This window comes from Calliphora vicina, chromosome 1, assembly GCF_958450345.1.
Source record: "Calliphora vicina chromosome 1, idCalVici1.1, whole genome shotgun sequence".
Taxonomy (NCBI): Eukaryota; Metazoa; Arthropoda; class Insecta; order Diptera; family Calliphoridae; genus Calliphora; species Calliphora vicina.
Genome location: NC_088780.1, coordinates 129,238,617 through 129,261,469, shown reverse-complemented (window position 1 = coordinate 129,261,469; position 22,853 = coordinate 129,238,617). Strand labels below are relative to the sequence as shown.

Below are 22,853 nucleotides of genomic sequence, written 5' to 3'. Positions count from 1 at the left end.
ATATAAAAAGTCGATTTTTGTTAAGAAATATGAGTGCTCACTGATCACAGATCGAGCTCCTTTTCTTGATTAAACGCATATTGGCCAAGTTATTAGCGAATTTAGATATTTTGAGTTTTTATATAAAAAATCGATTTTTGGTCAAAAATATGAGTGATCACAGATCGAGCTCCTTTTCTTGATTAAACGCTTATTGGTCAAGTTATTAGCAAATTTAGATATTTTGAGTTTTTATTTAAAAACTCGATTTTTGTTAAGAAATAGAGTGATCACAGATCGAGCTGCATTTCTTAATTAAACGCTTATTGGCAAAGTTATTAGCGAATTTAGATATTTTGAGTTTTTATATAAAAAAATCGATTTTTGGTCAGAAATATGAGTGATCACAGATCTAGCTCCTTTTCTTGATTAAAAGCTGATTGGCCAAGTTATTAGCAAATTTAGATATTTTGAGTTTTTATATAAAAAAATCGATTTTTGTTAAGAAATATGAGTGATCACTGATCGAGCTTCTGTTTTTGATTAAACGCATATTGGCCAAGTTATTAGCGATTTTAGATATTTTGAGTTTTTATATAAAAAATCGAATTTTGGTGAGTAATATGAGTGATCACAGATCGAGCTCCTTTTCTTGATTAAACGCTTATTGGCCAAGTTATTATAGATTTAAGCTATTGTGAGTTTTTATATAAGTAATCGAATTTTGGTCTGAAATATGATTGATCACAGACCGATGTATTTTGCAGTTGTATTTAATAGTTAGGCGTATTGGTGGACATGGAGAATTTTTATTTATGTAAAAACTTTTGCGGACTATGTATTGCGAACATTAAACAAAATTAGTTAAATCGGTACAGGCGTCCTGTGGTTTTAGATATATCGAAAAAAAAATTTCTTTCAGTAAAAACTTAAATTTGATTACTATGATCATTTAAACAAAAAATTAGACAAATCGTTGTTTTCCGATTTTAGATAAAGCGAAAAAAGTGAGCGTAAAAGTGGGCGTGGTAAATTTTTCATTCCGTAAAAACCTATGTTGGGCTATGACCAACATTTAAAAAAAAAATATTGTCTAAATTGGTCCGGCCGTTCTCTACTGATGCAATTACCAACGAACGACACTTGATTTTTATTTATATATATTTTTATAACGAATTGACCAATTTTTATAAATGAAGTCTTAATCCTTAAAAGTCTCTTGTTACTCAAAAGTACATTTCATCGGAAAGAGAAAGGATATCTCGAAATTTAGGTTCGTAATTTTAGTATTTTGTTTTCATAAAATTTAGTGGGATACTAGGGACGAAAATAATAATTTGAAAAATGTCTGAATTTTTATAATAAATCAAGGTAAAACTAGGCCATTACTTCCTTGCTTTTAACATTATACCATTGTACTTATTAAAAATAACTTTGTGTTCTTTCTGAGACGTCTTCAATGTTTCACTGTATTAAATCCATGATGCAAGATTTTCAGATCTTATCAAGTTCATGCCTTTATTGTTAGGTCTAGTATTTTTTCTCAATATTAAGAAATTCAACTTTGAAGATCTCATATTTGCAAATTATATTTAGATTGACAGCGATAATGTAAATTTATAAAAACTAATATTAAAAATAAAATTATAAAATTAAAATCTAAGAATAAGACAGTTCTTTTGCCAAAAATTCATAATAAAATCTATTTTTACAATATTGTTTTTTTAAGAAACCCAAAACTGAATAGATGAAAAGATGTATACAAGCTGTGCCAAAAAAATAAAGCCAAGGCACGCGTTAAATATTTAGGAAAAACGCAAACCACCATAACACCAGCTTATGACACTTTAAAAGTTTAGTCATTATAAGCATTTAGACAACAAACGCAAAAATAATCTCGTAAAAAAGATATTTATCATTTTAACGCATCATCAAACATCACTTGAATGACACAAAGATTGATGTTTTTGTTTTGTTTGAAGAAGTAGTTGAAACAAATTAAAAGAAAGTAATTTGGCTTACGACAGATTTGTGACCACACCAATAATAAAACAATCTAGACAAAATGTTTGTATATAGAAGATGCGGCAGTAACGGCATTAAATGTTTCGGTATTTACCTGTAAACAAAAGGGTGTTAAGTACGCGTATGTCTTTTGTTTAGTTCAATAACTGAAGGTTTTTTGGTGAATGATTAATTGTTGAGACTTTTTAAAGTATGCTGTGAAATTGTTAATATATTATTCATTTTATCAATTTATGGCCTGTTGTCCTCTTGTCTGTGTGTTTCTGGTTCTTCCTCAATAATTACTATAAATTGTCACATTGTAATCATATTATTTCCAATCAGACAAAACATATAATTATAAATATACATAGAAGAGTTGAAATTCTGTTGCTGTTGACTTTTGTTAATGACAGCTATGTAATAAATAGTAATTTACTGGGTTGTTAGGTAAGTCAATAGATAATTAAGTTAAGTCATGAATCCAAAAAATTATATTCGTCTGTGTCGAATTTTGTAGATCCGTCATCAATATGTACTTTTATAAGGCTTGTCACATAATCAACATATTTATGACTGTTCAAAGAGTATTCCGGGGGGACATTTGTATGGGGGTAACGTAAAGTCATGGACTGATATTGCTCAGTTTCAATATCAAATAAACCTTATCAACAGAGAGTATTTGTGGGAAAATTTCACCGAACGAGCTACTTTCGTTTGGGTCGTATCTAGGGTTATCCCGAGAATTCCCGGATCAAATTTCCCGGGAATTTTGCCAAATTTTCACTACCTGATTTCCGGGATTTTTAGTCGGGATTTCCGGGAATTAAAAAAATAAAGGTGAATAATCTTCAATGCCAAGATTGACCAAGATTCCAGAAAACACTAGTAGAACAAGAAAAAAACATTTTAACTCAATTTGCAGTAGATTTGAATCAACAAAAATTTAACCATTCAAAGTTTGAAAAAATTTTGTTATTAATTAACTTCAAAATTAATTCAATTTAAATGAAGCTTTTGAAGGAAGCTATATATATATATAGATATTGGGAATGGATTTATGAAATGAAAGGCTGACATTTTTTTTAGTTACATATTAAGATTTTAGTGAATTAAGCATAAATTGAATTAATTAATACGAAGCTCTATATTTATGATTATAGCACTAAGTTTTTATACAAAATTTTGCTATAATATTCATAGTTTACAGTATTAGTATATATTTCGGAAGTAGCCGGGTACCCGGAAATGTAGAGAAAAATTGTACCTATTCCCGGGAATCAAAAAAGGTTGGGAAATTAAATCCCTAGTCCTAACGTGACGGGTGGACATTAGTGTGACAATCAGTTGTATGGAAAACAAATTTGTGTTCGAATTTTAAGGGTGCCGGCCGGAATATTGTGAAAACAGGTCTACAAGTTAATTGCTGCAAATTTGAGCCAAATCGGACAACGATTTTGGACTTCGATGCGTCAAAAGTCCTATTTATATGAAATAAATTTGAGAAACTCCTTAACTTTCTGCATTATGTTACAGAAATATATAGATTTATTTATATTAATGATAATTGCTGTAAATCTTTTGGAGATTAACCCTATATCATTATCTGTATTATCGCTAAAATTGAGAAAACATTAAAATTTTTCAGTTTTTGTAAAAATTTTGCTACTAAATAATTACTTTTGCAATTGAATACAAATTAATCGAAATGTGTACGTAATTGTCGTTATGATGAGATATAAATGACAAACACTGGTTAAAAAATGTTAAAGTTATTAAAAATTCCCCGGACCATTAACGTGTCCACTTGAACAAGAAATTTAGAAAAAAAATTATCATATTTTAATTGTGTATGAGTTTTTGTCATTGTACAATAACTTTAAACTATTCACGGTTTCAAATCTCAACCCTACACTAAGTAAATGAGCAAAATCTTTTTCTTTTAAAATTTCAATAATTTATTTTCATGATTGATTTTTGGAAGAGTGCTATGATGGGAGCTATGACTAATTATAAACTGATCGCCATGAAATTAGTTCATGTTATGTATGTCTATTAGGGTGGCCCTTAATAAACGAAAGTTGGATTTTGGCCATTCTCACCCTCCAGTTTGGTGAACATTAGCAAAAAAATCATCCTGAAAAAATTTTAGGTAAATCGGTTGGGGTTAAGGCACGTCTTCATTTCGTCATTTCGAAATCTTTCCAAGAGAAATTCCAAATATTGAAAAATTTTACCTTTGACCTTCACGATTTAAGGGTTAACGTCTTCCGATTTTAGTAAAAGTTTCAGAGTATATTTAGAATTATCTGGACTATAATATTCTAAGTAATTAAGTTTTGCTTAAAATTCATAAGAGTAAGAAAATAGAGCTCATTGGCCTAAAAATTGCCAAATAATTGGTTTTTCTCGAAAATTTCAAAATTTAAATCGCAGGTACGGAAAAACTATAAGAGATATTTTCATAATTTTTTCACATTTTTATTCCCTATTATACTCTTAATAAATCCCAATGAGATGATCAAAAAATTCTGAAATTTGTTTAACAAAATTTTTAAAAATTTGAAAATGGAGTTTTGAAACTGCCGTTAAAAAATTAAATTTTTTTGTTCATACCTAAGAATAGGTTAACGGTATCCTACGAAGACAAAAACTCATATACAAGTAAATATGGACATATTTTAAGTAAAAATGAGCTTTTATTTTAATATTTCTCAAAATATGTTAATTTTGTTCCTACATTTCATGTTCTAGTGGCCTGAGACACGTTAATGGCCTGGCGAATTTTTAATAACTTTAACATTTTTTGACCGATTTCTGTTTTTTATGTCTCATTAGAACGACAATTACGTACACATTTCGATTCTTTTAAATTAAATTACAAAAGTAATTTTTTAATGGCAAAATTTTTACAAAAACTGAAAAAAATGCATTTTTTCCCCTTGTAAATTCATCTCAAAACTTCAGAGGGCTTGCGGCACGTTTTAACCCCAACCGATTTACCTAAAATTTTTTCAGGATGATTTTTTTACTAATGTTCACCAAACTGGGGGGTGAGAATGGCCAAAATCCAACTTTCGTTTATTAAGGGCCACCCTAATGTCTATATGAAAGTTATTTGTGTTTAGTTCTATGTGTATACCAAAATTTTTAAGAGATTTATGATCGTTATAGGTATTATGGGCCTTATATGGGAGCTATGACTAATTTTGGACCGATCGCCATGAAATTTGGTTATATTAATTATGTCTATATGAAAGTTAATTATGTCTATATGAAATTTGTAAGAGATTTATGCTCGTTAAAGTGATTTTCGGAAATAATGACCAATTATGGCCCGATTAACATGAAATTAGGTCGTGTGATTCATGTCTGTGATTTTCAGAAGCGGGTCTTATATGGGAGCTATGCCTAATTATGGACCGATCACAATACAATTTGGTGACATGGATTTCCTATATATAAAACTTATTTGGAGCAAAATTTGTGATGATACCTATATAAATTAAACATTTATGACTGATAAAGTCCAATTTCGGGATGAAATTTGTATGGGGGCTAGGTGAAATAATGGGCCGATTTCTGCCAGTTTCAATAGGCTCCGAAAAATTATATTATCAAAAATGTCCATATGTAAAAAATATATGGGGCATTTCATGTCAAGTGAACCAACTTTTGAAATCTATGTTTCCGATGCAAAAAAATTGTATGTTTTGACTTACAAAATATTTATTTTGATAGATATCCCACTCGCATGCCACTAAGCGACCAAATAGGTATTCAAGGAAAATATCTAAGCTTTATTTTAAGAAAAAAAGGGGCCCATTTAAAAAAAGTCAAAAAAGTTTTTGATTTCGGAAAAAAAATATTAAAATTTTTTTATTTTTTTTTTAATATTTTTTTTCCAAAGATTGAAGAAATAGCTATCTAAACTATTTGGAACACATTTTGCTAAGAACAATAGGTAATAAGTTACATGGATGAGAAAAATCACATGTTTGGCCAAAATGTCAAATTTTGACCCCCTCTAACTCAGAGAGTTCTGGACCGATCTTGTGCCAAAAGGTCTAACCTTGATGTAAATTTCATAAAAAGAAAAAGAAAAAAAGGCCCATTTTGAAAAAAAAAGTCAAAAAAGTTTTTGATTTCGAAAAAAAAAATATTAAATTTTATTTTTTTTTTGTAAATATTTTTTTTCGAAAGACTGCTATCTGAAAGAATAGCTATCTAAACTATTTGGGACACATTTTGCTAAGAACAATAGGTAATAAGATAATGTCAAATTTTGACCCCCTCTAACTCAGAGAGTTCTCGAACGATCTTGTTGTCTAAGATACTATCCAGTAGAACTAACCTTGGTGTAAATTTCATCCCGATCGGAATACATCGATTTCAAAAGTTGGTTCACTTGGCATGAAATTTCCCATATATAAAATAAAAAAATATCGTTTTTGATTTTTTACCCCCATTAACAGGAAGCCTGGTTATGCCTTAACTAATAGATATACTGTCGGTTAAAATTATTTTTGTATGAAAAATGTCAGTATAACTATTAGTTAACACATAACCAGCCTTCGTGTTACTGGGGGTTAGTAATAATATTCTATAATATATGAATAAAGACATTCAACATATTTTCTTTAAAATTTTTCTAAAAAATATGATTTTTAAATTAAATACAATATGAAATATTATATAATTTTTTAATAAATTATATCAAGGCAGTAAGAGATGTATTTTACTTACTACAAACAAAAATTTTACCATCACACCCATAATAAATATTTTAAATAATTATAAATTTAACCCACGTACTTGCTTTTCCTCTAACATCAGTGTCAGTAATTAATATAAACAATAACCCATTATTATCAACCTTAACATAAACAAACCAAAGAAAAGAAAAGGATTGACTATTTTCAATAGAATGCAAAACAATACCCACCCATTCATGTTGACAATAATTCATTCAAAAATGTTGCCTGCCAAACACTATCAGACCGTCCAACAGACAAACAACTTCAAATAACTTTGAGCTCTTAAGAATTTCATCTTAACTTATTTATTTTCTCTGCCGTTAATTGTCTTATACTTAACTTGGCCAAGAACTGTTGTTTTAACGTCCAAAAGAAAAACAAACAAAAATCTGTTTTATTTTTTGGTAATTTCATCTATTCCAAATGATTGACTTATTTGGTAGACAAAGACAGTGCCTGCGTATAATGGGTCATCATTTTGTACGTGATAAATCGGTGTTGTTAAGGAAATGGCGCAACATTGTATATTTTGGTGTCCTAATGTTGGTCATGTCGGCCCAATGGCCCATGATAAATTATGCCATTTATTATATTGACAACTTGGAATTGGCAACGGCAAGTTTAAGCATTTGTTTCACCAACATTCTGACTGTTATAAAAATCACAACATTCCTTAGCTACAAATGGCGTTTTGTAGCGTTAATGACAAAGTTGGAAAATATGTATCATGAATGTAAGTACATATATTTATTTGATTTTTCACTTATTCTTACATAAATACATTAACTAGTTCAAATATTATAATTAAGAGAGTAAGTGTTTTTGTAAATTATTTAATATTAGGCTTTTAATGTTTCGTAAATTAATAAAAGTGTCTCTTTACTTACTCTTTGTTTTTTTTTTTGGCTAGCGAAAGATACAGCTGCTAAAAAAATCTTGGAAACAGCCAATCGTAATGCTTTTATGATGGTGAAGCTTTACTGGATGTCTGTTTGCAGCACTGGCATGTATTTTATGATGGCTCCAGTACTAAAGATAGTCTGGTCACAAATTTATAAGACAAAGCTAGTATTGGACTTACCGATGCCAATGAGGTAAGAAATTAATAATTTTTCATATCTGCAGAGTTTGGAAAAAACATCTTAAGTGGTTTTGTCAAAAGTTCACAGATATCGTTGATAGGTTCTTAAATGTACTTTTTTAGTTTTATTTTTAATACTTTTAAATTTAAATTTTTCCAGATTTGCCTTTGATTTTGAGTCCTTTCCAGGTTACGAATTTGCCTACATCTATACTGGTCTGGTAACTCTCGCTGTCGTCATGTATGCTGTGGCAACAGATGGCCTTTTTGTTTCGTTTGCCATTAACTTGGTGTCACACTTGAAAATACTGCAAAAATCGATTGAAGATAATAAATTTGTGAAATCTGACGAAGAATTACACAGCGATCTAAAGTCTTATATAGAATATCACAATTTGATATTAAGTTTGTATAATGAACTACGCGATATTTATAGTCCCATAGTGTTTGGTCAATTTCTGATGACATCGTTGCAAGTGTGTGTGATTGTATATCAATTGGTGACGGTAAGTTTTGATGGTTGCATTAACTTACAATTAATTTGTTATAGTCTTACACCATGGTGACGTTTGTAATTTTTTTTTGTCATTTGGGACCCTGCGAAGTATAAATAACTACCAATAACTTTTGTCAATTTCGAATCGGCAGCCAGCCTTAAAAGTACTGCCGATGAAGAGTTAACTATGTCAGTCCATTCGTATTTTATTAAAATAGCTCATCAAAGCCTCGTGATATCTAAAAGAGCCATATTAAGTATCCTCCTCGTAACATGTTGGCTTTTAATAACCGAAATTATTTCCCAAGATGAAATAGTGATGTCCAACAACATATGTATTATATATGACATCTACTTAGGCAACTGAGAACAAAAACCTAGGTCTGTTGTGAAAATCCTAATTCATGAGAATATGTTGTTCTTATTTATTCCATATATGTGTAACGAGAGCAATTTTGTTAAATTAATTATGTCATTCCCTTTGTAACATATCGAAATATTGGACGTAGAACAAAAAAGTAAAATTCTAAGGCGATGTAGAGTAAATGAAGTATGGTGATGAAATTTTCCCAAAATATTCTTTTCTGATCAGAAAATTATTAAAAATGGTCCAAATTGATCAAGGATAAATAGAGTTATGAACCAAAATGTGAGATAACATCCAAAAATTTATATTTTTCATTTTATTTTTGCTTTTTTTATATTAATTTCTATAATAAAAGCATATGAAAATAGTATGAATCTGTCCATGATTTCTACTAGCCTCCATATTTGGGGGCACTCAGAGGATGACCCCTATTCATGCAAAGCATTGTGTTGGAACTAGGAAAATAGGTTATGGGAGGGAGGATAGAGGGAGTAGTGTTTGTGGACATTTGATTTGAATATTTCTATATAGAAAGTGAAAGGAAAGACTTCAGGAGTAAGCTTATTCCACATACGGACAGTACGGCTAAAGAACGAGTTTTCCTGTAATGTGTTGTGCGATCTACTGTCCAGTCGACAACAAATTGATGTGCCCTTGCCGAAGAGCGTGTGTTGCGTAAAAAAATACGGGTTTCGGGAACAAGTTCCCTAATTTCAGCAGAGCACATACCATTGTAGTATCGGTAGAACAGTGAAACACACACATCTTGAACTCGTTTGATGAAATTCCATCTATAACAACTCGTATAGTGCGACCTCTGAGAAAACTCGATATAAATCGACAGAAGTTATTACCGACACCAAAAGCAATAACCCACAAAAGTATTTACATTCTAGGTCCTTATAAAATTCTAGAACGATAGGGCGTTAGAGAAAATATAAATTTAACCAAATCGGGTGAATCAGACTAATGTTTTTATACAAAATTCACATGAATCGGTGGTCGTTATTTTATCAATTCTATGAACTTTTTATACCATACACTACCATAGTGGAGAGGGTATAATGCGTTTGTGCAGATATTTGTAAAGCCCAAAAATATTGGTCTAACACTCACCTTAAAGTATACCGATCGACTTAGAATTACTTTCTGAATCCTTGTGCGCAATGTACAGGTCGCAATTTTGAAGATATTTAGATCAAATTTAATCCATATAATTCTTTCAGTCCAAGTACCAAATCAATTGAAACTGCCTGAAATCGGTATATTATTTCACCTATCCCCCATACACATGTCCTCCCGAAATTGTACTTCATCTGTCATAAATGTTTAATTTATAAATGTATCTCTACAAATTTCTCTCCAAATAAGTTTTATATATACGAAATTCATGTCACCAAATTTTGAAACGATCGGTCCATAATTAGTCATAGCTTCCATATAGATTCGCTTCTGAAAATCACTTTAACGTGCATAAATTTCTTAAAAATGTTGGTATACACACAAAATTAAACACAAATAACTTTCACATAGACATAAATCACATGACTTAATTTCATGGTGATAGGTCTATAATTGGTCATAGCTTTCATATAAGGCCCACTTCCAAAAATCACTCACTAATATGAATTATTGAAATTTTAAATGAAAAATGTTTTTGCTCTTTTACTTAGTGTAGCGTATTATATGGTATGATATTTTAAAAGAAAAATATTTATGCTCAGTTACTTAGGTCAAGACCGACCATACTTTCTTACTTGTTTGACATTCCTTTTGTTTATATGTTAATAACCGATCAGGTTAATCGCATAGTGGATATGATTTCATCTGAATGCACTTTTAGAACTTCGTAAATAATTTATGGACCTAGATTTTTTTTTAGAAAACTTTATAGTTTGCCTGTCAATGCAAATATTTTCAAATCATTTTTTAACCAGATTTTTTAAAATTTATTTTCAGCATATGGATACAATTTTGGTATTAATTATAAATTGTACATTTTTAACTTCAATTTTGCTTCAACTCTTTATATATTGTTATGGTGGTGAGATTTTAAAATTAGAGGTAAGATTTGATGAATGAATTTAAAATAAATTTAAGCTATATTGATGTTTAGATAAGATTTATAGTTTGTAATTTAAGATAATGGCAGTAAAATAACCAAAGTTTCCAAATTCACATCTAGCTTAAATAATTGTGTGGCTTTTTGCCACAGATTTTGTATCTCAGAATCCAAAAATTATGTTTATAAAGCTCGGTACTATGGATTTTTCGATTTACATTTGAGATTAAAAAAAAAATTTCCTGCCAAAATCTTGTAAAACAATATTGAATTGAACATTTATGGGGTAAAAATTTTGTCGTAAATTTCACAAGAAATTTTTGCCGTTAAAATAAATAAAGGATGGATGACGTGGGAAGAAATTTTTTGGTGACAAAGAGATAAGTATAGTTATTAGAAATATTTTTTATTTAAAGGACGAAGTTGAGGACCAATATAAATATGCAGTTGCAAACATGTTAATAGCAGTACCACCAGGAAATCACAGTGTACTGTGTTTGACAAGCAGAGGATGGAGAACGTCTTATATACTGCCTACAGCCTGAACTTCCATATTTTTTCAACTTCTCACAATTCTCTCATGAAAACCAAACGGCAAATTAAAAAACTATTTTACATTGTATGGGAGCAAGTTCTAGGTTATTATAGAAAATATATTTCGCTTTATTCTGAAGATCGAGATGATTCGCTTATAAGCCTTCTTTCCCATAAAGAAACTCAATAATGTCGCCATTAAATGTCTGTCTCTTTGCTAAATTATTTACATTCTTTCAGAATTATTGAAACATGTCAGAACTATAAAACGACCCCCCTATTTCCTTCTTACACATCATTTCCGTTTTCCCACACAAATATAATTTCCGTAGTTGATGTTAAGATTTATTGAAGAATGAATACATTTCTCCCGTTGTAGCTACACATACAAAAATACAAGTATTTATAACTTTCCTTCTGTTTTTCTTTCTTTTCTTCTCACAAACTAGAGTCTCATGGTTGGTATTTCAGTACAACTATCAAATTGGTATAATTTGAAGCCAGCACATCGTCGCATGTTGGTGTTGTTGATGTTACGCTCGCAACGTGAAGCAATTATTAAAGCCGGTTTTTATGAGGCATCTTTGGCCAATTTTATGGCGGTAATTAGTACATAGATTTTTGTTTTGTTTGGTTCTTTTTTTTAATTTTGTTTTACTTCTTTGTCTTGAGTTTTTATTGTAGTTGAGTTTATTGCTCATAAATGTGGCATAATTTCTAATGTGTTTTTTTCTTCTTCTCATTTCGTTTAGATTTTAAAAGCTGCCCTCTCGTATATAACGCTTATACAGTCTATTGAGTAGCCAACAATCTATTGTTTGTAAAAAGCTGCTGTTTTATTGAAATTTGTTTTTGTTCGTGGAAACGCTGCTGTTGAAATTCAAGTGTTTGATTGTGTTTATATGAGTAGCAGTGTTATAAAGTGGCTGATAAGCAAAACAAAGCTTTTAAAGCTTTTCTATTTATTACTACATATATTTAACCAAAGATGTCGTTAATGTAATAATAAAATTATGCACCATATATTCAAAGTAGAAATATTAATTTAAAATTACCAACGATAAGAATTTTAATCAAGTTAGCAAGCAGAGTAGTAACAAAGGATCATGATAGTACAGAAAAGCAGTAACAAAAAGGACCCATGCTCTTGGTTTGCTTATCTGAAAAAGGAGATCCAGTGAGAGATTTTTTATATGGAAAAGAAAAGGCAGGGAGAAAGTTCATAAGACAAACATTTTAAGTTATGATAAAATTGTCCCAACTCAAATATTAAATGCATTTGACCTTAGCAGGAAACAATCTGTATTTGTAAAAAAAAGAAACAAGTAAGAATGTGTAGTCGGTCACTACTTGCGTATATGAGCATAAAATTAAAATTTCAATATTTTTTCATTAGAAATTTTAGGAGGTGGAAGTGGGCCTTATAAGTGTGAAATTACCAATTATGAACCAATCGCCATGAATATAACGCGCTCTTTTTCTTGATTAAACGCTTATTGGCCAAGTTATTAGTGAATTTAGATATTGAAAGTTTTTATATAAAAAAGCTATTTTTATAAATATGAGTGATCACAGATCGAGCTCTTTTTCTTGATTAAATGCTTATTGGCCAAATTATTAGCGAATTTAGATATTTAAAGTTTTTATATAAAAAAATCGATTTTTGGTCAGAAATATGAGTGATCACAGCTTCAGCTCCTTTTCGTGATTAAACGCTTATTGGCCAAGTTATTAGCGAATTTAGATATTTTGAGCTTTTATATAAAAAATCGAATTTTGGTCAGAAATATGAGTGATCACAGATCGTGTTCCTTTTCTTGATTAAACGCTTATTGGCCAAGTTATTAGCGAATTTAGAGATTGTGAGTTTTTTAATAACTCGATTGTATAGTTGACGACATCATCTTGGGAAGTAATGGAATCCACCGATTTGTACGTCAACAATTTCAATTTAGATTTGAATCTTAAAATTCAATTCGTCGACATCAATGTTTTTCGCAGCCAATATAGCACGTTTGCTCAGCCAATCGTGATTATTGTAATTTTGTGCAATGTTTGCAAACACCTTTCGGATGAGTTCGGATTTTAATTCGGTGAACTTTGCAAACGCAAATAGAAATACTCATCGTTTCTTGGATGAACCTAATGCGTCGTTGGAAAATCAGGGACCGTAAATAACGGTTATCCAGGAAATTTGAAATCAAAAATCTATATTTTAGAGTCAACGAAGACATATAAAGTATATACCAATAGATTCGTATTGACGTGCTATTTCAGAATCTATGGTGATAAAAAAAAATTATCTCAACACCACAGTTAACAGTTAATTATAAAAAAGGAGTTTTAAATAACAGTCATAAAAAAATTATTTGAGGACTTTTATTTTTTCCGTCAGAAAGAAAACTCATTTGAGGAAGAAATAAAAGTCCTCAAATAAGTTTTTTTATGACGGAAAAAATAAAACTACTCAAATGAGTTGTTTTTATGACGGCTATTTAAAACTGTTTTTTTAAGATTTTCGAGCGGACTTTTATTTTTATGTTGAAAAATAACTATTTTAAATAGATTATTAATTCAGCTAATATTTCGCCTGAATATGTTTAAATCATGGCCGCCCCGTCATGTTTAGACCGTAAAATTTCTATTTCGAAATCAATTCTAAAATCATTCAGCCTTTTTTACGGAATTACAAATATTTTATTCCGTCCCATTTATTTTCATTGATTCAAGTCGTAAATTAAACTTTTTGAAAGACTTATTTTTAGAATTGTAACTTCTTGCAGTAATATTTATATATTTATAGAAGGAGCTATCAGACAACTCATCTACAGTGATCAAAAGACGCCCTTTATGATTAGTTATTTGCCGAATTTCAGAAAAAATACAAAATTTTAAATAATGACTGCTTATTTAAATTTGGAATTATGAAAAAATTTTAAGCAATTAAATAAATTTAAATATATAGATATGTACATTTATTCGTTTTATTCGATTATTCTAAATAAAATTTTTCGAATTATTCGATATCCGAAAATGGTAATTTTTAAATTGTTCGAATAAATCGATAGATCTTTACTCGAATGAATACCCTAGTAATTACATAAATAAGTGCTTATGTATACAATTGCCTTATGGGTAGCTACTTATGTCTGAACTGATTGTAAGTACATTTGTAAGCGAGGCCCATGCATTTTTTCAAATCGAGAACAAAAATAACTAGCGTTCAGTCAATAAATAAGTAGTTATCCCTTAACTGCAATATTACTTTCTGGATTACTAGGTAAGTATATTTAGCAAACCGAAACTGCGGCTTTTAATTTTACGTTTTTTTTTTGGAAACTGTGTTTTTTAAAAAACCCGTCAATCGCTTATATCTCAGCCATTTATATACGCTTTTGTATGAGTGAGTTTATAAATTTTAAGGTTAAAATGTTATTGTATATGTACTATATTTCAGTATTGTATACAATTCTCAAATAGTAGCTCTTTTTACTTATTTTCACCCAATTCATGGAATTGACATATCCTTAAATGTAATCTAGATAATATAACAATAACACTGTTATATAAAAATTATGTCTACTAAGCCTTATACAATTTCATTGTTATTCATTATAAATACAAAAAGTGTCATTGCAAATAAAGATGTGGCAAGATAGATTAATACCATTTTATTTATATATTTTATCTAAACCCAGCAGTTAAGTAGTCAATGTATCCCTTATAGAAAGTCGCGTAACTACTCATGTAACTAGTGATAGGTAAAATCACTAACTCGAGACAGTCACCAAGAACTGCTGAGAATTTGGCTCCTTTTAAAACAGCACACCTTTCAAGTCTTCTATTTTGTATATAATAATATACACATTTTCACTTAACAAAATTTGTTTATTACATAAAATCTAAACATGCTTGACAGACTGTTTTATCCCTTATTATCTAAAGCACTTCCATTCAATACTCACAAATCCTTTTTTATTCTTTTTTTGTCAATACGTACAATGAAAGGTTACCAACACTCAAGGAAACTTAACGTAGTAAATTCTAAGTTAAGCACCTCATTAAAACGATAATCAGACTAACAAAAAAAAAAAGAGAGATGTGGAAAACTTTTCTCATGCATGCCTACTCGTAAGCCTATTTCTTTATTTTATTTTTTGCCCAGATTTAGTGTTTTTCGTATAACAAAAACAAGAAAATATGAAGAATTTTTATGAATACTTACATTCATCATTCATTCCATATCATTGTATGTAATATTTGTACGCCTATAGAGTGGATTAGATTTTGCAAAAAAAAGAGTATCTGCAAAATAATTCGGTTCCATTCAGAGGGAACTATATTTTAAAATAATAAAAAGTTCTTTCGAAACCTTGTTGTCCAAAATATCGAGCGAAATAAGGGTATATCGTACGTGACATAGAATGGAAGTAATTTTGAGGTACATGTAGAAATATGCGAAAATTTTCGAATCGTGAGAGGCGTTATGTTTTGTTTTAATTTCTTACACTAAACCAAATAGTTTTCCTTTACAATACGTCATATTTAAATAAAAACAATCTCTGGATGATTTTGTAATAAATAAAATTTAATATCGTACATGATATACCGTACGTGACAGGTGTTTCTCTTATAATCAAACAATATATATTCTGTAAATATATGTATACAAAAACTAAAGAAATGTGTAGAAAATATACACTCGGTTTCAATAAACAATTTTATAATAGCAAATAAACAATCAGAGTCAAATTCATTTCATACTTTATGCTAATTTGGGGCTTAGCTTTAACCGAAATTTTAGCCTAAAACATGTCAATTAAATTAAAAAATTGAATATAGTCAGTTTAAACTATTATTTTTGCCACTAAAATGTTGTATAATCTCTAAATACTTACACATTAGTGTTTTCTCCTATTCAAATCATCTGGAAAAAAGTTTCAAGGGTTTTTGGGTTTTCAGTCGAGGTAGTCATTATCGTGGAATTGCCCATATGTGTAAGTTTGTATATTTATTTTGTTCTAGCTTAACCCGGTGAGATTCGCTAAGCCAATAGTTGTAAAATAAAAAAGTCGGTTAAAGGATTTTATAAAAAATTAAATTAATACCGGACATTTTTGGTAATTTTACGTCATCGATAGTGTAAAAAAAATTATCTTGAAATTTTCAAAAATCACGAGTATAAATAATTACTTAGTAAAGGAGGAGACACGCTCACCGATCCCTTTTATTTTTAGCTTAGCAGCAGTCATTGACATCAAACTAATTTACACAAAGTTTTATGACTCTCGCAATTACAGTTTTTCAGAGATTCTAAAATTACTTAGTATGGGAGATGACACTCCAACCCGTCTTTATTTCATATTTCATATTTGTATTCAGCTTTATTAAAAAATTTTCACTTCCAGTTACAAAGGAAGACACTGTGAAAATTTCAGAAATTTACAAACATACACACACCCTTTAATTTTTATATATAAAGATTTTCTTTCTTTAAATATCTCCAAATTATAGCACCTGAACAGTTACACCTTCCACCCATAATGCATAAGAAAGGGTTTTTTCATCACATTAGAAAATAATGTTAAGGTGAATGAATGAAAGCCTGAATGAATAGTGAAAAATATAATGGAAAATTGAAAAAAAAAGATTACTGTTGTATCCTTTTATCGCAAGTATTTAATTTTTGTTATAGTTTTCTAGATGTGAAAGGATAAATAATAAAGAAAAATATACAATTGGTGGATTCAAACGGTCTGCTATTAAGTCATATTGTCATAATATCCTAATATATTATGACAGTTTAAACAAATTTTTGTTGTGTTTGAAACGAAAAAGCTCCATAACTAATAAGACATTTTGAACTATGTTCATTGTTTTGTCATAAAATAACACTTTTTTTGTTTGACCTAATAGCAGACCGTTTGAATCACCCAAATATATTTTCAGTAGTAAATAAAACAAGTAAGAAAGTATGGTGTGATTTATGTCTATATGAAAGTTTACTATGTTGAATTTTGTAAGTATACCAACATTTTTAAGCGATTTGAGCACGTTAAAGTGATTTTCGGAAGCGGGTCTATATGGGAGCTATGACTAATTATGGACCGATCGTAACAAAATTTGGTGACATGAATTTTGTATATATAAAATTTATTTGGAGCGCCATTTGTGGAGATACATTTATAAATTAAACATTTATGACCGATAAAGTCCAATTTTGGAAGGACATTTGTATGGGGGCTAGGTGAAATAATAGACCGATTTCAGCCAGTGTCAATAGGCTTAGTAATTGGGCCGAAAGAATAATATGTATCAAATTTGATCGAAATATCTTCAAAATTGCGACCTGTACTCTGCGCACAAGTTTTACATTTATAGCCAGAAAGCCAGCCAACCAGACTGACGGACATACACAGTTTAATCGACTCAGAAAGTGATTCTAAATCGATCGGTATACTTTAAGGTGGGTGTTAGACTAATATTTTTGGGCGTTACAAACATCTGCACAAACGCATAATAACCTCCCCACTATGGTGGTGTAGGGTATAATAAAAGCTTTTTGTATGTTAAAATAACTTATGTTGCAAGTATTTGATCAAATTGTTTATGATGTGATTACAAAATCTCTTTCTTTTGTTATGCTGGTACATACGCAAACTTTTGTAGAAACTTTCCATAGTCACTTGCATAAATGTGACTGAATTTAGTGTAGTAACGTTGAATTATCTCCTAATCTGTACGGGTAGTTTTATGTTTGTTTGCAGAACAGTTCGACTTCAATTAACAAATAAGATTAAATCTAGTGCACGATCTACAAGTCCAATTCTGATCATTGCTTAGGATGATTTCATTAATTTCCATTAACTTAACTTTCATTACTTTTGAAATGTTGCTTTACAATGAAACCGCGTTGTTCTCCCATTATTGCTCCAATTGTGCAAAAACCATTTAAAAACTCAATTTGGAAATACTTTGCTTGATTCGCCAAAGCAAAAAATTCAAATCCTCCATAAATTTTGGGACATTTTTATTAATCTAGAATACTAATTAATGTATTAGAGTTTGATGTGTACTTCTTTTTTAAATATTGATATTTTTTATTATTTTAGCTATGCACAGTGTGGTAGATCGCAAATCTAACTGGACAAAATTAATAAATCACGTTGGGTTCACTTCTCACTTATGAATCATATTAAAAATGAGTTCAAATATATAAACGATTATAAAAAAACAACTTTCTTTTTCGCAATGTATTTTGGGAGTTTTTACCCCTTCTTCAAAAATTTTCTTTCGTGAAAAAGTAGAAGTCATACTGGAAAAGTGAAAAAATTTATGGCGGTCGCAAGAATGCGCAAGATGTTTACCTTAAAGTGAACACCTGAAAGATTAACTCAAATATAGTTTTACACCGGAACTATCCGAAATAAACAGCTTTAACTCTACTTGAAAAAAGGAAATATTTAATTTTTTCCAATTTATGATCTTCTCATGCATTAAACACATTCAAGACAATAGGCTACACGACTACACGAACACAAATTCTGCTGGTTACAGTTGTAGTCGTGTGTCAGCTACTGAATTATTTTAAAGACGACAGCTACTTTAATAAAAAATAACCGTACAAAATTCCAAAGTAATTAAGATTGAAACAATTATTTTGAGTAAAAATATATATATGGTTATAATCAATTATGTACTTGTTATTAATTTATTTCAATATGGTTATCAGAAACTTCTCTTAATTAAGTAAAAAAATATATTTTTTTAAGCACTAATTTGATTTACATTTTTTTATTATATTAGCAACACTATTTCTGTTTTGTAGTTGACAAAAATAGAAATTAGCCTAATTCGGCTACATCGGCATGAGTAGTCGTGTGGCCGTGTAGCTGTGCTGTCGTTAAAATAATCGTCTCCATATAAACGTGTGCATTTTATTTTTGACAGATTGAAGTTGGTAGCCTGCTGTCTTGAATGTGTTTAATGCATCACAAAAAATAGTTATTTTTAATAGTTACAATGGAAATAATTAAATGAAAATTGTTGCATATTTCCTTGAAATAGAGCTTAATAATAATATAAAAAAATGTTGACAATAAAATCACCGTAGCCTTTTTAATCATAAACCAAAGTCACACAAAAAATACACTTCTCATTGAAATCTTAATGTACCTGTTGACAACAACTGACTTTAAAGCTTAGTTTTTCCTAATCGGAGCTAAAAACCAAAAAAAAAAAAAACATGAATTACAGTTCCCTATTGTATTGAGAAGCTCATTAAATGATCAGAAGGAATGTTGCCAGACATTTATTTTTTAATTTTGTCCAGCTAGATTTGTGATTTACCACAGTGTGGTATGCTTTGAAATTTGATCTATGGAATGATGATATTTCAGCTTGATGATATTTCAGTACACAGTTAGTTATTATTATAGTGTTTTTTATGACAAAAGAATAAACATAGTTCAAAAAGTCGGATTAGTTTAGAACTTTGTTTTGCTCCGGACAATTAGATAAGATTGAAACAGCATGGCTATAAAAACCGTAGTACATTACAGTGGGATGCCATTTGGTTTTTGAATTATATAAAGAAATAGTATTAGCTCCAAGCAAAACTCGAACAATTTAGAAAAAAATTTTAACTGTCATATAACATTAAATAAAAAAACCTTAAAAAATAAAATAATTTATATTTTATTACTTCATTTTATAACTAATTTAAAAGAAAATAAAAACTTAACTTTCTTTTAATATATTGAGATACATGTGCTGATTCACGGTACCCTCAATAAACTGATATACACCAAGTCCAGAGGCTGAGAATGATTCCCGAACCATTACTGACCCACCATCGTGCTTAACCATTGGATTCATATTTTTAGCTAGTAGCTCCTCATTTGATCTTCCCCATATATAGGGTCTACCATCTGAACCAAACAAATAGAATTTGCTTTCATCAGTGAAAAGGGCAATTTTTCCAAAATGAAAAATACTTAAATTGGTGTTTTTGGACGAACTCTAACTTTATTTTTTTATTTCTTGTGTTAATGAGATATTTAACTTTTGCTATTCTTCCATTCTAATCATCGCTATGGAGGTTGTTTCTTATCGTTTCAACGCAACATTTGTTACCTAAACATTTTCCAGCAATTTCGGCGACTTTCAGTGCACTTAAAAATTGGTTCTTTTTGACCTGGCGTATTATATATTGCTCGTCACTCACATACAAAAAATTTTGTTGTTAGCAATTTTCGGCTTCTTTTCAATCCTTTTTTCAGTTTTATATCTTTTTATAATATAATAGACAGTTGATCGACTTGTGTCTACTATTTCCAATATTCTTCGTAGCGATTTTTTGCTGTAATAATACTGAATTATTAATTTTCTAATTTCAACAGCCGTTTGTCTTCTCTGTCTTCCCTTATTATTATTATTACTTTAAAATTTTTGGTCAAAAACACAATTTAAAATTAGAGACAATTTTTAAATTATTTTTCACAACCAGAAGTTACATCTTTTATAAAAAACTGTTGAGAAATATTAATAACAATTTCGCATAATTTTTGTCAAAATTTTGCCGTTTTTCCAACTTATTTCCAAATTTGGACTTTGGTTGATTTTTACGACAGTAAGATGTTTTTATAAAAATTGGCGATTGAAGATTTATTCCTTAACTAGCTGACCCGACAGACGTTGTCCTGTCCAAGTTAAAAAAATGCTTGTGTTCGATATGTGAATTTGTGAGAAGCAGTTTGAAAAGGGTAAACATTTTTAAAAATAATAAAAAACGTATTATTGAATGTTAATTTTTATTCATATAGGACATAGAATAAAATATATATAGAAGCGCTACTGAGAGACAAAGAACCTTTGTTGTCAAAAACCTAAGTCTTGCAACAACAGAATACATGTAAATCAATGTACATATTTTGAGTTTTTATATAAGTAATCGAATTTTGCTCTGAAAAATGACTGATCACAGATCGAACTCCTTTTCTTGATTAAACGCTTATTGGCCAAGTTATTAGCAAATTTAGATATTTTGAGTTTTTATATAAAAAACCGATTTTTGGCCAAGTTATTAGCGAATTTATATATTTTGAGTTTTTATATAAAAAATCGATTTTTGGTCAGAGATATGAGTGATCACAGATCGAGCTCATTTTCTTGATTAAACGCTTATTGGCCAAGTTATTAGCCAATTTAGATATTTTGAGTTTTTATATAAAAAATCGATTTTCGTTCAGAAATATGAGTGATCACAGATCGACCTCCTTTTCTTGATTAAACACTTATTGGCCAAGCTATTAGCGAATTTAGATATTTTGAGTTTTTATATAAAAAAGCGATTTTTGGTCAGATATAAGATCGAGCTCCTTTTCTTGATTCAATGCTTATGGGCCAAGTTATTAACGAAGTTAGATATTTTGAGCTTTTATATAAAAAATCCATTTTTGGTCAGAAATATGAGTGATCACAGATCGAGCTCCTTTTCTTGATTAAACGTTTATTGGCCAAGTTATTAGCGAATTAAGATATTTTGAGTTTTTATAGAAAAATCAATTTTTGGTCAGAACTATGAGTGATCACAGATCGAGATCCTTTTCTTGATTCAACGCTTATTGGCCAAGTTATTATCGATTTAAGCTATTGTGAGTTTTTATATAAGTAATCAATATGATTGATCACAGACAGATAAATTTTGCAGATGTATTTAATAATTGGGCGTATTAGTGGACATAAACAATTTTTATTTATGTAAAAACTTTTGTATTGAGAACATTTAAAAAAATTAGTTAAATCGGCGTATTTAAATAGTAAAATTTGGCGAGGTCAATTTTTCTTTCAGTATAAACATAAATTGGATTACTATGACCATTTAAACAAAAAATTAGACAAATCGATGTAGCCGTTTTCCGATTTTAGATAAATCGAAAAAAGTGGGCGTGATAAATTTTTCATTCCGTAAAAAACTAAGCTGGGCTATGACGAACATTTTAAAAAAAAATTTGTCTAAATTGGTCCGGCGTTCTCTACTGATGCAATTACCAACGAACGACATTTGCTAATTGCATCAGTACAAATTTACTAATTGTGGATCTCAATTACAGATTAATAGAAAGCTGCATATCGGCAGACAGGAGGTGAATCTAGACTTTATGCACAATCTTGGTAGTCAATTTTTACTATTGATTTTTTTGCATTAAAAAAATTTCTTTGAAAATCTCAATATGACTTTTCCTGACTGTTCGGATAATGCTTTAAATGCCATTTCATTCAGAAAATACAGATTATTTTCGGTCTTTATTAACTTTACAACTTCCCAACGGTATACTATAGTTTTATTAAATGTTGGTTACCGTTACCGAAGTTACAACAACAATTTTCATAAATTTTATTAATTATGCTACGCCAATTGAAATTGATTTAAAAAAAATCAATTTCTTCACGTTCTAAGTTGATTGTGAAATAGTTTTTTTCTACTACTTTAAGATTACCTTAATTTCGCAAAGGCAAATTGATCGAGAAAAACTAAAGCTATTTCCGTACTCTATGGACTCAAACAAAAC

The 22,853-nt window shown here is 29.6% G+C and overlaps 2 protein-coding genes across 2 annotated transcripts in view; one reads left to right on the top strand and one right to left on the bottom strand.

Annotated features, from left to right (window-relative positions):
• TwdlG (TweedleG) overlaps positions 1-22,853 on the bottom strand; it is a 97,142-nt gene that overhangs the window by 52,906 nt on the left and 21,383 nt on the right. The gene's annotated exons all lie outside the window — the stretch shown is intronic.
• On the top strand, positions 7,164-12,083 carry Or82a (Odorant receptor 82a). Its single transcript, XM_065508058.1, has 6 exons — positions 7,164-7,473; positions 7,651-7,834; positions 7,982-8,327; positions 10,644-10,748; positions 11,730-11,882; positions 12,033-12,083. The coding sequence occupies exons 1-6, from the start codon at positions 7,164-7,166 to the stop codon at positions 12,081-12,083; spliced, it is 1,149 nt and encodes a 382-aa protein (XP_065364130.1).